This window comes from Panthera uncia (genome assembly GCF_023721935.1).
Source record: "Panthera uncia isolate 11264 chromosome B3 unlocalized genomic scaffold, Puncia_PCG_1.0 HiC_scaffold_1, whole genome shotgun sequence".
Taxonomy (NCBI): Eukaryota; Metazoa; Chordata; class Mammalia; order Carnivora; family Felidae; genus Panthera; species Panthera uncia.
Genome location: NW_026057582.1, coordinates 104,021,852 through 104,036,003, shown reverse-complemented (window position 1 = coordinate 104,036,003; position 14,152 = coordinate 104,021,852). Strand labels below are relative to the sequence as shown.

The 14,152-nt window shown below is 38.3% G+C and overlaps 1 protein-coding gene across 3 annotated transcripts; it reads left to right on the top strand.

The window, feature by feature from the left end:
- Positions 1–28: 28 nt before the first annotated feature.
- On the top strand, positions 29–12,937 carry PCLAF (PCNA clamp associated factor). 3 transcript variants are annotated; one of them, XM_049611768.1, is made up of 6 exons: positions 29–152; positions 4,613–5,000; positions 5,305–5,385; positions 7,204–7,366; positions 11,139–11,176; positions 11,924–12,937. In XM_049611768.1, the coding sequence occupies exons 2-5, from the start codon at positions 4,955–4,957 to the stop codon at positions 11,149–11,151; spliced, it is 303 nt and encodes a 100-aa protein (XP_049467725.1). In that variant the 5' UTR covers positions 29–152; positions 4,613–4,954; the 3' UTR covers positions 11,152–11,176; positions 11,924–12,937. The 3 variants fall into 3 exon arrangements, with proteins under 3 accessions (XP_049467725.1, XP_049467723.1, XP_049467724.1); XM_049611766.1 differs by lacking the exons at positions 11,139–11,176; positions 11,924–12,937 and adding an exon at positions 9,299–10,382; XM_049611767.1 differs by lacking the exons at positions 29–152; positions 11,139–11,176; positions 11,924–12,937 and adding an exon at positions 9,299–10,382 and having other exon boundaries at positions 3,853–5,000.
- Positions 12,938–14,152: the final 1,215 nt, after the last annotated feature.

The following is a 14,152-nucleotide window of genomic DNA, read 5'->3' as shown; positions in this document are numbered from 1 at the left end:
CCTCGTTCGCGCGGGTTCCGCCAGCCTGCACCGCCCCTCGCGGTTGTACCGCCTCAGCACAGATCCCTCCCACGTGTGCCGCCTCCTCCTTCCCGCTTCCTGGTGTGTTTATGCTGGAACCGGAGCTAATCTGCGCCTGATTTTTCTGCATGGTAAGATGTAGGACTCGAGAATCAGGAATTCGGTTGAGAAGACAGTGTAATTACCTATAAAAACTATAGTCGAGGAAAAGATAAAACAAAACTGTAATCTGAGAGGCCAGCTTTTAACTTGTTCTGGTTTTGAGGCACCTGGGTAAGGTTTAGTGGGTTAAGCATGGGACTCTTGATTCCTTCTCAAATCAGGATCTCCGAGTTCCTGGGATTCAGCCGGCTCTAGGACTCTTCACTGGCAGGTCGGGACCTGCTTGGGATTCTCTCTCTGACTCTCCCCTGCTTGCTTGCACTCTTGCTCGCTCACACCCTCTCTCTCTGTCTGTCTCTCAAAATAAACTAACTTAAAAAAAAATTGCTCTAGTTTATGCAAAACATTTAAAATAGCACTTGCAAGCTAGAATAACTGCTTCAGGGATTTGCTTTGGTGGTCGTGGTTTTATTAATACTCTGTATGGTCTAATACTAGGTTCACGCTGCAAGAACCTTTTTCTATTTAATTTTTTTGAGCCAGGTCTTTTCCAGGAGGGCCAAAACAAGTCAGGAAGCTCCAGGAGGAAAAACTTGTAATATAACAGGTGTTATGATTTGGCTTTAAAGAACTTTGACATAAATTCTGAGTGATTTTTTTTTAAATTTATGTAATACTTTTTTTTGGCCAACAATGACTTCTCTTTCTAAATTTTGTGTTTAATTACAGTTAACATACAGTTATATTAGTTTCTGATGTACAATATAGTGATTTAACACTTCCGTCTAACACCTGGTGCTCATCACAAGTGCATTCCTTTTTTTAAATTTATTTAATATGAAATTTGTTGTCAAATTGGTTTCTATACAACACCCAGTGCTCATCCCAACAGGTGCCCTCCTCAGTGCCCACCACCCACTTTCCCCTCCCTCCCACCCTGTATCAGCCCTCAGTTTATTCCCAGTTTTTGAGAGTCTTTTATGGTTTGGCTCCCTCCCTAACTTTTTTTTCCCCCTTCCCCTCCCCCATGGTCTTCTGTTAAATTTTTCAGGACAAGTGCATTCCTTAATCCCCATCACCTATTTAACCTATTTGCCCACGCTGCAGTGATTTTTAAAGAGTCAAAGGTATTTCAACCCAAGAAGACCAAACTTGCATGTGTGTCAGTACTCTCTACTCCACTGGGACGATGGACTGATGAAAATTTAGCCAGACTATACTGGAGAGCTTTAACGTCCTCTGATATATTTCATCAATATATTTTAAAAAATATTTTATTTTTTAAGTAATCTCTACATCCAATGTGGGGCTGTAACTCAAAACCCTGATATCAAGAGCTGTGCTCCACTGACTGAGCCCATCAGATGCCCCCATTAATAAATTTAATTGGCTGACTTCGTTTTACATTTATAGGTTCTTCATTCCCATTAGGCCATCTAGACTGAGCAATTACATTAATTGGTTCCTGCTTCACCTTTTTATGCTAATGTTTCCACTGATATAAATGATCGAAATCATATAAGTGTATTGATGTACATTGGGTATAGATTGTCTTTGTTACTAATGGAAAATATATGATTTTCTAGCTTAAAAAAACCCAAATTCTCTCTGAATATTTATTAACAGTGGATACAAATTTTGTGTCTTCATAAAAATCTTCTACATTTTCTATATCTGTTCAGTTCCCATAATTTAAATGTTAACCTCTTGGGGTGCCTAGTGGCTCAGTCAGGTCCGACTCTTGATTTCTGCTCAGGTCATGATCTCAAGGTTCCTGAGGTCAAGCACCACATCCAACTCTGCACTGACAGCAAGAAGCCTGCTTAGAATTCTTTTTCCCTGTCTGCCCCTTCCCTGCTTGCACTTGCATGCATGCTCTCTAAATTAGTTAATTAATTAACAAACATTTTAAATGTTAATTTCTTGAAGACAGAGACTATGACAGGATTTTTTTTTTTTTTACAATAGGGCTTAGCACATCATATAAATTATGATGAAATTATTAGGTCCTCAAGAATAAAGGTATTCTGGAGGTGCCTGGGTGATTCAATTGGTTGAATTGAGCTGACCTTCAGCTCAGGTCGTGATCTCCCGCTTTGTGAGTTCAAGCCCTGCCTTAGGGTTGCTGATGTCAGCATGTCAGCACAGATCCCTCTTTGGATCCTGTGTCCTCCTCTCCCTCTGTGGCCCTCCCTTGCTCGTGCTCTCTCTTTCAAAAAATAAATAAAACGTTGAAAATTTTGTAAAGAATATGGGGCAGCTAGGTGGGCCACTCAGTTGGTGAAGCATCTGACTTTGGCTCAGGTCATGAGTTCCAGCCCTGCGTCCGGCTCTGTGCTGACAACCCAGAGCCTGGAGCCTGCTTTGGATTCTGTTTCTCCCTCTCTCTCTGCTCCATCCCACTCATGCTCTGTCCCTCTCTCTCAAAAATAAATAAACATTAAAAAAAATTTTTTTTAAGAATAAAGGTATTCTTTTTATTTAAAGCATATGTTAATTATTGCAATCTCTGGTTTGTAATATATGTCATATAATGCAATGCTATTTACAGTGATTATCATTTATTTAAAAAAAATTTTAATGTTTATTTATTTTTGAGAGAGACAGAGCACAAGTGGGGAAGGGGCAGAGAGAGAGAGAGAGAGAGAGGGAGAAAGAGAGAATCCAAAGTAGGCTCCAGTCTTAGAGCTGTCAGCACAGAGCCCAAAGAGGGGCTTGAACTCACAAACACTGAGATCATGACCTGAATTGAAGTTAGATACTTAACCAACTGAGCCACCCAGGTGCCTCCATTCTGCCTGAGCAAAGCAAGCACACCTATTTTACATGACTTAAAAGATTTTTTTTTTTTATAAGTTTAGGCAGATATTTCATACAAATGTACTACAACTTTTCTTAATGCCCTAGGCCTTTGACATTTTCAAGTTCACACCACGTAGTTCTCTGTATTTTATTTAAATAAAGGAAAAGCAAACCTCAAAGGAGAAGCTTTCCTCAAAGTAAACATTGGAATTAAAAACTTTTGCAGGGGGCCTGTGTGGCTCAATATGTTAAGCTTCCAACTTCAGCTCAGGTCATGATCTCGCAGTTGGTGAGTTTGAACCCTGCATTGAGCTCTGTGCTGACAGCTCAGAGCCTGGGGCCTGCTTTGGATTCTGTCTGTGTCTCCCTCTCTCTGCCCCTCCCCTGATCATACTCTGTGTGTGTCTCTTTCAAAAATAAATGTTAAAAATATTTTTTTAAAGAATATCTGCTAGAGATCACTGCTTGTTTCCTAATTTTTTACCCTAATATGTTTTCTTCCCTATTATTAAAAGACAAACATATAAACATAGCTATGGTAATAAACTGCTCATGTGTGCAAAGGTATATTTGCAATTATTTATGGCCACTCACTTGGCATCTGAACTATGAGAAAGACCAGCAGATTCTCTATGCTGTTCTAATCTCTGCAGGGACCTGGGAAATGAGTTTGAATTAAGTAATTCAGGCCTTTGTAGAAGCCACTTTAACTGAAAAAGAAATAATGTGCATTCAAGAACGATTATGTATTGAGAGGTGTGTGATGACAAAGAAGAAAGGAATACCCTGAGGGTTGTTGATTTTTCTGGTAGGAATTCTAATGTAGTCTTAGACTCCAAGGTTTTTAGACAAAGCTACAGGTTATTTCCAATACATTTCCTGCTATTACAATATAATTAGTTAATTAATTGAATTATAATGTGATTAATGTAATTGTAATATAATATATAATTTCACCTGTTGTCTAGATCTTTTAAGATTCTTTAATTCTAAAACACAAAGTGGTTGTTGATTCTGTTGAAGTACTGACTAGCCTATTTTCTGAAAGTTCAAGCATAATTTATTGGAGAGAATTAATGCCGTGCATACACTTTTAGGATTGCCTTTCAAGTGAGCATTTAACAAAATACATCCCAAGGCAAGCTCATCTGATCATGTTTTATGCATGGTTTTCAGAGAGTGAAAATCACTCCCCAGGGGTATTGTAATTAGAAGATAGGCATAGGGATAGAAAATAGTGTTGAGTTCCTATTCTAGATTTATAATCACTGTATGCCAGGGATGTACCCTTAGCACGTTTGGCATATTTTTAAGGAACTCTGAGACCATTTGGATCTTGGGAAGACGTTTCATTAATTTGTTCTTTTTTATGTGTGTATATATATACAATTTACTCAGTTTTTTTTTTCTTTAGTTACAAGTTACCATACGGACTAAAAACGTAGAAAAGCCTCATAAATACCTTACTTTTCTAAAATTCCATAGAATTGTTTTGTTATGGACCTGGCAGAAAGAGTTCGTCTGAGGGTTTTTTTTTTTTTTTTTAAGTTCTTTATTTTGATTTTCATTAAAAAATCCGCTTCATTTCAAGTTTCTCTTCCTGGAGTCAATTACATGGATTTCACCCTGTGGTAACTTTTGAAGAAATGTAACTCGCTGTCTTTCCTGGGTCTTCTTTTCAAAGCAGGTCCATTTCCCTTACTTAGAATCTTAGCACTCACTCTTGGGGCGCCCCGAAAAAGCACCTTGGCACCTCCCACTTGGGGCGGGAACGAATCACAAGCTTCTGCAAAGTTGATGGACGGGACGGTACTGAGCCAAGCCTCGTTGCTGTCATCGCTGGACACTGGCGATTGGTTGCGGGGGTACGGCGCGGAACCAATGGGAGCGGCTTCCCGGGAGAGTCCGTGGAGCGCGCGGGAAAGAGACCAATATAAACTGTGGCGGGAGATTCGTTTTCGGGTCCTTGTCCAGTTAAACACCCTCGGTTGGGAAGTCATTGATTGCTCACCTCTCCTCGCGTTTGAATATGGTGCGGACTAAAGCGGACAGTGTCCGAGGCACCTACAGAAAAGGTGAGGAGGTTGAGCAAGGCAGTGGGGAGCAGGGGTTCTCCCGGCAGCCCCGCTGCGAGCGGGAGAGGCCAGGGCTCCCCACCGCCCTTTGAGCCAAATGGTCCAGCCGTTCGGGAAGCAGCGGCCTGGCCCCTTTACCAAGAGGGAGGAGCGGCACGGCCAGGGGATGGTTGGCCTGCTGTACTGCATCGCGGGGCTCTCCTCACCAGGTGGCGGGGTCGGGGACCGTGGTGAGAACGTGGCACTGAGACTCGGTGTCGGAACCTTACAGCCCTGTTTTGAATGCCTCCTTTCCTCTCCACAGTGGTGGCTTCTCGAGCCCCCAGGAAGGTGCTTGGTTCCTCCACTTCTGCCAGTAATTCCGCATCGCTTTCGTCGAGGAAAGGTAAAAAGCGCCCCTGCAACCTCTGGAGGAACCTTCTCCAAAGAGGATCAGGCCGGGCACCGCAGTTCTCCTGACCTGCAAGCCCCTTGACCCACCTTGGAATTTATTTTCCTGAGATTCTCACACTCGAGTTTCTTTCTTGCCCTCTGATACAGTGAGGGGGTTTTGGCTGCCTGACAGGTTGGGGTAAAGTTGGGGGTCACAAGGAAAAGAATCTCAGGCCTCAGGGTTAGGGATGGACACGATTTATCTTCAAACCTGTTTTTCTTTCCTAGTTTAGCGTTTTTATTTTTAATACTGACAGATGTCCTTTTCTTGTAGGAGGCTATTTAAGCTCTCTTTTACTAGATTAAGAATTAATCTAGTAGTTGACCCTGCTAATCAAGTTGTCTGCTTAGCTTAAACGTTTTTGTTTTCATTTCTGCATGTTTTTTTGTTTGTTTTTTGGCATGATGTCTGTGTGTGTGTGTTTTCCAACTGTGCAGCTCCTGATACCGCCTTTGGGACATTAGGAGGGAAAACTTGGCCCGATGAAATAGCTTCACACTACTCCTTCTGTGCAAGGAGAGGTTGAGAAAATACTGTGCCATCTGGTGCCTCATTCCTTTCCTAGGAAGTTGAGCAGTTAGGAAGATTAATTCCACAAGGCCTAGTTAAGAACATACAGGAAAGCACTGTGAAGAACTTCATGGGTTCTTAAGTTAACTTAAACTTCCCCCTGTTCCAAATTAGAAACAACTTAGCAAAAAATATATGCATGTATGTAATAATTTGCTCTCTTTAGATATAAAGGAGCTGTAGGTCAAAAGTTTAAAGGTGATGAATTTATTGAGAATATTCCATACCCTGTACCATTAAATTCCAGTTAGGGCTACATCCCATTGTCTGGTCCACTGTTGTATTGCCAGAGTCAGCTGAATAGGCCCTTAATGAACTTATGTTAGCCAAATGCACCCCTTAAGGCATTTTAAAGATCTCTATTTTTTTTAAAAGTTTATTTATTTATTTTTGAGGGAGAGAAAGCAGAGGAGGGGCAGAGAGAGAGGGAGAGGGAGAATCCCAAGCAGGCTCCAAACCGTCAGCACAGAGCCAGACCCAGGGATCAGACTCACAAACCTGGAGATCATGACCTGAGCTGAAATCAAGAGTCAGACTCTTGATCAACTGAGCCACCCAGGTTCCCTTTTTGTTTTCTTTAACTGGTAGAGTTTGTGACAAATGTGTTTAAAGCAAAAGATCTATGTAGTGACTCAGTAATTTGCTCATCTTGCTATTCTAACCATTATTTCATTAGGAGGCAGAAATTTTTCCTCTATATTACTGTTTTAAAATAATCAGGAATCGGGGCACCTGGTTGGCTCAGTTGGTAGAGCATGTGACTATATCACGGTCATGAGTTCAAGCCCTAGATTGGACGTAGAACTTACTTTAAAAAAATCAGGACTTGGATTTACCTTATGAACTGAAAAGGAGCCAAGAGCTTTGAAAAGTGAAACCTAATTTTGTGGAAACTTTCACACTGCTGTATATTTGTTTTGCCTTTCACAGGTGCTTTAAGTAAATGACTTTGTTAAGTAAAATTTTGGTGGTTTACACTACACCGTGCTACCTCATATTAGGAAAAAATGTGTCATGCTTTAATATGACAATGGGTAAGACTATTTGAATAGTTATTTGTCATCTCACGTTTTCTAATTATTTTAAGATGAATGTAATACCATATACTCTTTAGATTTGATGTTAAAGAATTGTTTCCCTTTAAGGAATGGCAGTTGTATCCTTAGTTCTTACTTACTTCCATCTGTTTATATTTTATAGTTGAAAATAAGTATGCCGGAGGGAATCCAGTTTGTGTGCGCCCAACTCCCAAGTGGCAAAAAGGAATCGGAGAATTCTTTGGGCTGTCCCCTAAAGATTCTGACAAAGAGAATCGAATTCCTGAAGAGGCAGGAAGCAGTGGCTTAGGAAAAGCGAAAAGAAAGTAAGTTTCACATTCTGGAATATAAAGAAAATACTTACATTGTTTAAAAAATTTTTTTAATGTTTTATTTATTTTTGAGAGAGACAGAGTGCGAGTGGGGGAGGGGCAGGGAGCGAGGGAGACAACAGAAACTGAAACAGGCTCCAGGCTCTGAGCTGTTAGCACAGAGCCGGACTCAGGGCTCAAACCCATAAACTGTGAGATCATGACCTGAGCGGAAGTTGGATGCTTAACCGACTGAGTCACCCATGTGCCTGAAAATACTTATATTCTTGAAAATAAAAGATAAGTGGAAATTGAGTAACTTTGAAGTTTCTCCCTGAAAAGATAAGAAAACAGAAACCAGAGGTTTTTTCAAACTTGTACTACTCTCTTCTAAGTCACTCCCGAATTTCAAACATCAGTAAAAGGTATTATTTTTACTCCTTTCAGTCACCCAAAGAGGATCAGTTCCCAATCAGATGATAAGTGCTATATTATTAACCATGAACTTCCTGTCTTTATTTAATTTTTACTATTTTTTATAATCTTTTTTCAAAAAAGAAATTTCTATGTTGGTTTATCTAGCATCAATTCTATTATGTCCACACCTCAAAAAACCACTAGTTCAGCCTCTATAAGAAATAAATAACCAATGTAGAAAGGTTAGAAAATCCAGAAATTTAGGGGCGCCTGGGTGGCTCAGTCGGTTGAGCGTCCGACTTCAGCTCAGGTCACGATCTCGCGGTCCGTGAGTTCGAGCCCCGCATCGGGCTCTGGGCTGATGGCTCAGAGCCTGAAGCCTGCTTCCGATTCTGTGTCTCCCTCTCTCTCTGCCCCTTCCCCGTTCATGCTCTGTCTCTCTCTGTCTCAAAAATAAATAAAACGTTAAAAAAAAAAGAATTAAAAAAAAAAAAATCCAGAAACTTTCATCACTTAGAAAATCACAACTAACACCATGGTGTATTTTCTTTCCAACTTCTCTAAAAATACGTAAAAATATGTATTTTTATTTCCAACTTCTCTAAAAATACGTAAAAAATTTATTTTTAAAAATAAAACAAGGTGCGAATAAAACTGCATGCATACAAAGTTGAGTGTACACGCTTTTTAAAGAAGATTATTAAATCATGCTTTTAAGCCTTTAATGTCAGGAATATGCTCATGACAGAGGTTAAGCAAAAATTCAGCACTCAAAAGTACAATTTTTATGCTGTAGAAACATACCAAGTATCAATAGCAATTATTTCTGGGTAAAAACCTCTCCTCCTACTCATTCAGTGCTACCAACTTTCAACAACAAACATACTTCTAAGAATTGGGACAAAAATAATGCTACTTGAAAAAAAAAAAGAGGCCAAGGAAAGCTGCTTTGTAAAAAATAGACTTATAAATAATAGGATCCAGGCTCTTTAAGCAATTTGGAAAAGTTGCGGTTCAAACACAAATTATTTGACTGGAGGTATGGGGAATGGTGAGCATGGGTGGCCACATGGTGCCATATCACTGTCATTATGCCCCTCAATTTAAGACCCTGCTGGCTCTCTCTCCTGTACCAGCCAGGAGCCTGTGATCATCCAGCACACCAAGCAGCAAGTCTGACCCAGGGCACAGTGACCAACGTGGGCAAGGGAATGGTAGCCATGCTCAGTCTGGGACTGCTGCTTCTGGCACTGCTCTATTGACACAGATTTATTCACGCGTTCCTTTAACTAGTATACCAGGTCCTCTGTCTGAGCCCACAATGTCCACCTGTGCCCTACAGTTAGCAGCCATTTTCCTTGTGGTCTTGCTTGCTTTTCTATATTTCTACTGTTAGACCCAGGCCAAAGAACTCTATTGTTCACCATTGCATATTCTAAAGCCCAATCCATATGGCAACTAGAAGTCCAATGTGACAAGGAAAACATAGGTCTTCATCAGATCTATTAATTCCACTCTTTATTAACACAGAAAATGTGAGTCCCCAATTGGACTGACTTACAGAGAATCTGAAGGATTTCACCAGATAACAAATGCTAATATTAAATCTGCTGGGAGTTTCACGTACAAGACTGAAGAGAGACAAACATTGAAAATTAATGATGTGACCAGGGGCACCTGGCTGGCTCCAACTTCAACTCAGGTCATGATCTCACGGTTCGTGAGTTTGAGCCCCATGTCTGGCTCTGTGCTGACAGCTCAGAGGCTGTAGCCTGCTTTGGATTCTGTGTCTTCCTCTCTCTGCTCCTCCCTTGCTCAAGCTCTGTCTCTGTCTCTCAAAAATGAATAAACATTAAAAAAAAATTTTTTTTAAAGAAATAGACACTCCATGAAATTTTTGGTTCATGTTTTCACACACTGATGCTTAAATGTTACAGTATCCAGTATGGCCATAATAGGCTTAAGATGTGTTAAATCGGGGCACCTGGGTGGCTCAGTCGGTTGAGCGACCAACTTTGGCTCAGGTCATGATCTCATAGTTTGTCAGTTCGAGCCCTGCATTGGGCTCTGTGCTGACAGCTCAGAGCCTGGAGCCTGCTTCTGATTCTGTCTCCCTCTCTCTGTCCCTCCCCCACTCATGCTCTGTCTCTGTCTCAGAAATAAATAAACATTAAAAAAAAAAAAAGTGTTAAATCAAGTTAAACCTTATTTATTTATTTGTTTGTTTGTTTATTTATTTAGTACAAGTGGGAAAGGGGCAGAGAGAGAGAGAGAGAGGAAAAGAGAAAAATCCCAAGCAGGCTCCATGGGGCTCAATGCAGGGCTTATCATGAACCATGATATCCTTACCTGAGTTGAAATCAAGAGTTGGATGCTTAACTGACTAATCCTCCAGGCACCCTAGATTTTTTTTTTTTTTTAAGTAATCTCTACACTCAATGTGGGGCTCAAACCTATAATCCCGAGATCGAGAGTCACGGGCTGACTCATCAATGCTCCACGGACTGAACCAACCAGGCATACCTTTTTGGCAATCTTTACACCCAACATGGGGTTCAAACTTAACAACTCTGAAGTCATGAGTTGTATGCTCTTCTGACTGAGCCAGCCAGGCTCCCCTGTTATGAGATATTTAAAAGGAATATCAAACTATAGAACAGTAACTAAATTTTGGATTTTAATAGACTTGCTTTCATGATCCTGTAAGTTTATTCCAGTTCCCTGTCACTGTTTGGTACCTTGTTCTTTCTCATTCTGATATGACAGGCTAATAGTCAATATTAGGTCTAGAATATATTACAACCCTCTTGAATTATTTGTGACTTCTACTAAGGAAACAAAATATTTGGCAATGTAGCCAAATATGACTACATTGATCATCATAACAATAAAACCTATACTATAGGCTTTCAATTATATGGAGAAAAATTACACATATATTCTCATAAAGAATTTTGATCCATGGTGTAATAAAATTTGTGACATAAAACTAAGTAATAGAGGTTTATATTATTCCTTTAGGCCCCTTGCTTAGATTTGTTTGTTGAAGAAAGTTGTATCTCTTTATTGATAGTAAATCAATAGATTTATTTTTGATAGTAGATAATAAATTATCAGTTTATCAGAAGGAATTCTGCTATAAATTCCCTAATTTATAATCTGAAACATGGCTACTCCTATGGCTTTATTTTTCTCACAGAGGCAGGGTAAAACTCCTTTCAGTTGCATGGGAGGGAATTCAGAATCAAGAAAAACTATCTACTTAACACCTTGAATAGAAAGAACTATGATACGTAAAGTACAGCAGGTCCTTGCCAAAAGTATGCTTGGCTTATGATCGTGTTCATTTGTTAACTTGATTTACTTCCAGGAAAACACAATGAAGACCTCTTGGTAATCTAATAGTAGGTAAGTCAAAGATAGTCTCATACCAAGTTAGAATACCTTTGTTTTAGCTTCCTTCTTTCACTACCTAGCTCTATGACCATTTAGGCTTATGGGATCTAATTTGAAAACTGCTTATTTCAGAATAGATCTCACAGATCTTCATCAGCTCTAAAATTCTGAATTATGGTGAAGTTTTTAATTGACTTTCCTCTATAAAAAGTGTAATGAGTACAAAATGGCTTTGGGGTAATGTAAATTATTTTTCAAAAGCTGCAACTACCATATGCAAACTTAACCAATTTTGAGATTTTTTCCAATTAGGTAATATGTTTATATGGTTCAAAAGGACATACAGTTAAATATGACAACTTGGTATGTTTTCTCTGCTCAAATGGATTGGTTAATTTTTTTGCTTTTTTATTATCACACAGTCCTTACTGTATGAAGGATTGATTATACTGTTTATTAATCCACTTAACCTGTTGAAAGAAGATGCTATAGAATTAGAGATTCCATTTTTAATAAAAATAGCAATATATCCTAAAGGAGAAACACTCATCTGACAACTTAACAAGTAAAATAAAGATTTTGTTGCTCTGGTACTTGGAATTTTTAGGTGTTGGTCAACTAATGGAGTTTAATTTTCTCTCATTTCTATTCACTTGATGAGACCCATTGCACTATTAAGCTTCATGATTTATATAGGTTGATAACTTTTTTTTTTAGCAGTTGATATTCAGGTGACTGAGTTCTCTATTCTTTTCACAGAGCACGTCCTTTGCCACCTGATCACACAGATGACGAAAAAGAATAGAACTCTCTTAATTCATCCTTGACTAATGTCTCCTGTTTATTATTCTAAGATGTAAATTTGGATAAATGTATTTGTTCCAATTAGCTTTGCTGAATAGGCATTTAATTTAAAAAATGAGGCTTATATAGAGTTACTCAAAAGCAAGTAATTATGATATTGGAGAATTTGTAAGATTCGTTATGGTTACTTACCTTGGTATTCAATATAACGCAGTATTTGGTTTCTTTTACCTGTTATTAAGCTTCTTTTTCTTGCTAAAAATTAATCATTGAATGGTGTTCTAATTACAAATCTGCTGTATTTGAGATTTTCTTAGATCTTTGTACTGCTGCCATTTTTATTGGCGTTTGATTATTAGAATGGTGCCGTATTTTTGTTCCTTTTATTTGCTTTAAGAAGCAGACTTAGATTTTTGCACATTAAAAAAATTCAGTATTAATTAAACTGAACCTAACCCTTTTTAAGAAAGAGGGCCAAAGATGCAATGTTGAAGAAATTTGGATGGCTATGTATCTTCTCCTTAAGAGCAATATGGCCTGAGGATTTAAACAGTTGATAAAGTTTCTAACAACAACAAAGCAGGTAAAATAAGAATTTTAGAATTAGACAGGAAGATTTCATAGACTACATTAAAAGAGAGAAATTTTCCTAGAAATGCATTTGATTCAGTATCATAAAATACAACCTTTTGGGCCTGTACTTTTCAAGTTGGAAATCAATAAAACATAAAAGGCAAATCATGCCATAAATCCAGAGGTATGTCTAGAGTCCTTAGAGCTACCATTATATATTTTAAGATAACCAGGGGTATAATTAAAGAGGTGGGTATAATATAACTTAGTAACTGATATTCTTGCTTCCTTATCACACTTTTTGCTTCCTGATATTCTGTTGTCTAAGTTTACCATGTTTTAACAAGTATGTTCTTCTGAAGTTTGTTTTTAATAAATGAATACTTATTTTCACAATAGATTATCCATTTGTGTGCTTCCTAAGATTACCTCCTACTAGATAGTTCTTTGTTTTTCCTTCCAAATACAAATCAGTGCATTGATCTGATTTTATCAACTTCCAAACTAAGTTTTGATGATTGTAGATTATATTTTTTTGCTTTGTCTTTTAGAGATGGATATTAAACAGAATGTTACCAAATTGAGAGCCAAGTTTTTATCCTTAGTACTTCCTTGATAATTAGTTTTCTTATTAAGGAGTAGCTCAAACCAACTCTATCAAAGTCAAGTTTTGATGGATCTGAAATCTGATTTGCTAGTTTTCACTGATGGAGAGAGAAACTTTATGGTGCTGTGTGCAATGAAGTCTAATACTGATATGTAATTGTTTCTAAAAAAATTTGACCTAAAGTACCTAGTCTTTCCAAATATACAACATATGATGATGTCTCACTTTAATTAGGCAAAGATTCCATGTAATCTGTTTCATTGTCAAAACTTTTGTGAAAGATTGGCAACTTAGCCTCTTCTAAACATAAGGGAAGTACAGACTCCCTGTTTCCATTGAAAATTGAATCAAAAAATAAAATTTATACATTAAAAATAATTAAACTTAAGTTTGTAATTTCATACCCTTCACAAAGTTAATCTGGTTTTTCTCTTTGGTTTGTTAAAATTATGTTATATTATTTATTTATTAAAAAAAATTTTTTTTATTGTTTATTATTCTTGAGAGAGAGACAGAGAGACAGACAGAGAACAAGCAGGGAAGAGGCAGAGAAAGAGGGAGACACAGAATCTGAAGCAGGCTCCAGGCTCTGAGCACTCAGGACAGAGCCGGATGCAGGGCTCGAACTCACAGACCATGAGATCATGACCTGAGCTGTAGTCAGCTGCCCAACCGACTGAGCCACCCAGGCGCCCCATGGTTTGTTAAAATTATTAATACTAGTGTAAATATCTTTGCCAGTGATTAAAACTACTTTTCTGGGATTTTTGAACATTGTGAGGATCATATGTATTTTGTGTTTATCTAATTTCACAAAGGAAGAGCAATGCTGTAGTGAGAGTTGTACAGTGTGCTCAAAGAGTTATTTATGGAGAAATGCTTATTTTTTTAAAAAGCAGAAAATAAAGCCTAAATTAACTGAACTTTTCCATATATATATATATATATATATATATACACACACACACTGCTTACAGATTTCACTGTACTTAGAATATGTCATG

Excerpts from the sequence above, each read along its gene's own strand:
- PCLAF (XM_049611766.1), top strand. The coding sequence starts at position 4,955 with ATGGTGCGGACTAAAGCGGACAGTGTCCGAGGCACCTACAGAAAAG. Across the intron at positions 5,386-7,203 it reads ATCGCTTTCGTCGAGGAAAG|TTGAAAATAAGTATGCCGGA; the intron begins GTAAAAAGCGCC and ends TATATTTTATAG. Across the intron at positions 7,367-9,298 it reads TTAGGAAAAGCGAAAAGAAA|AAAATGTGAGTCCCCAATTG; the intron begins GTAAGTTTCACA and ends TTATTAACACAG.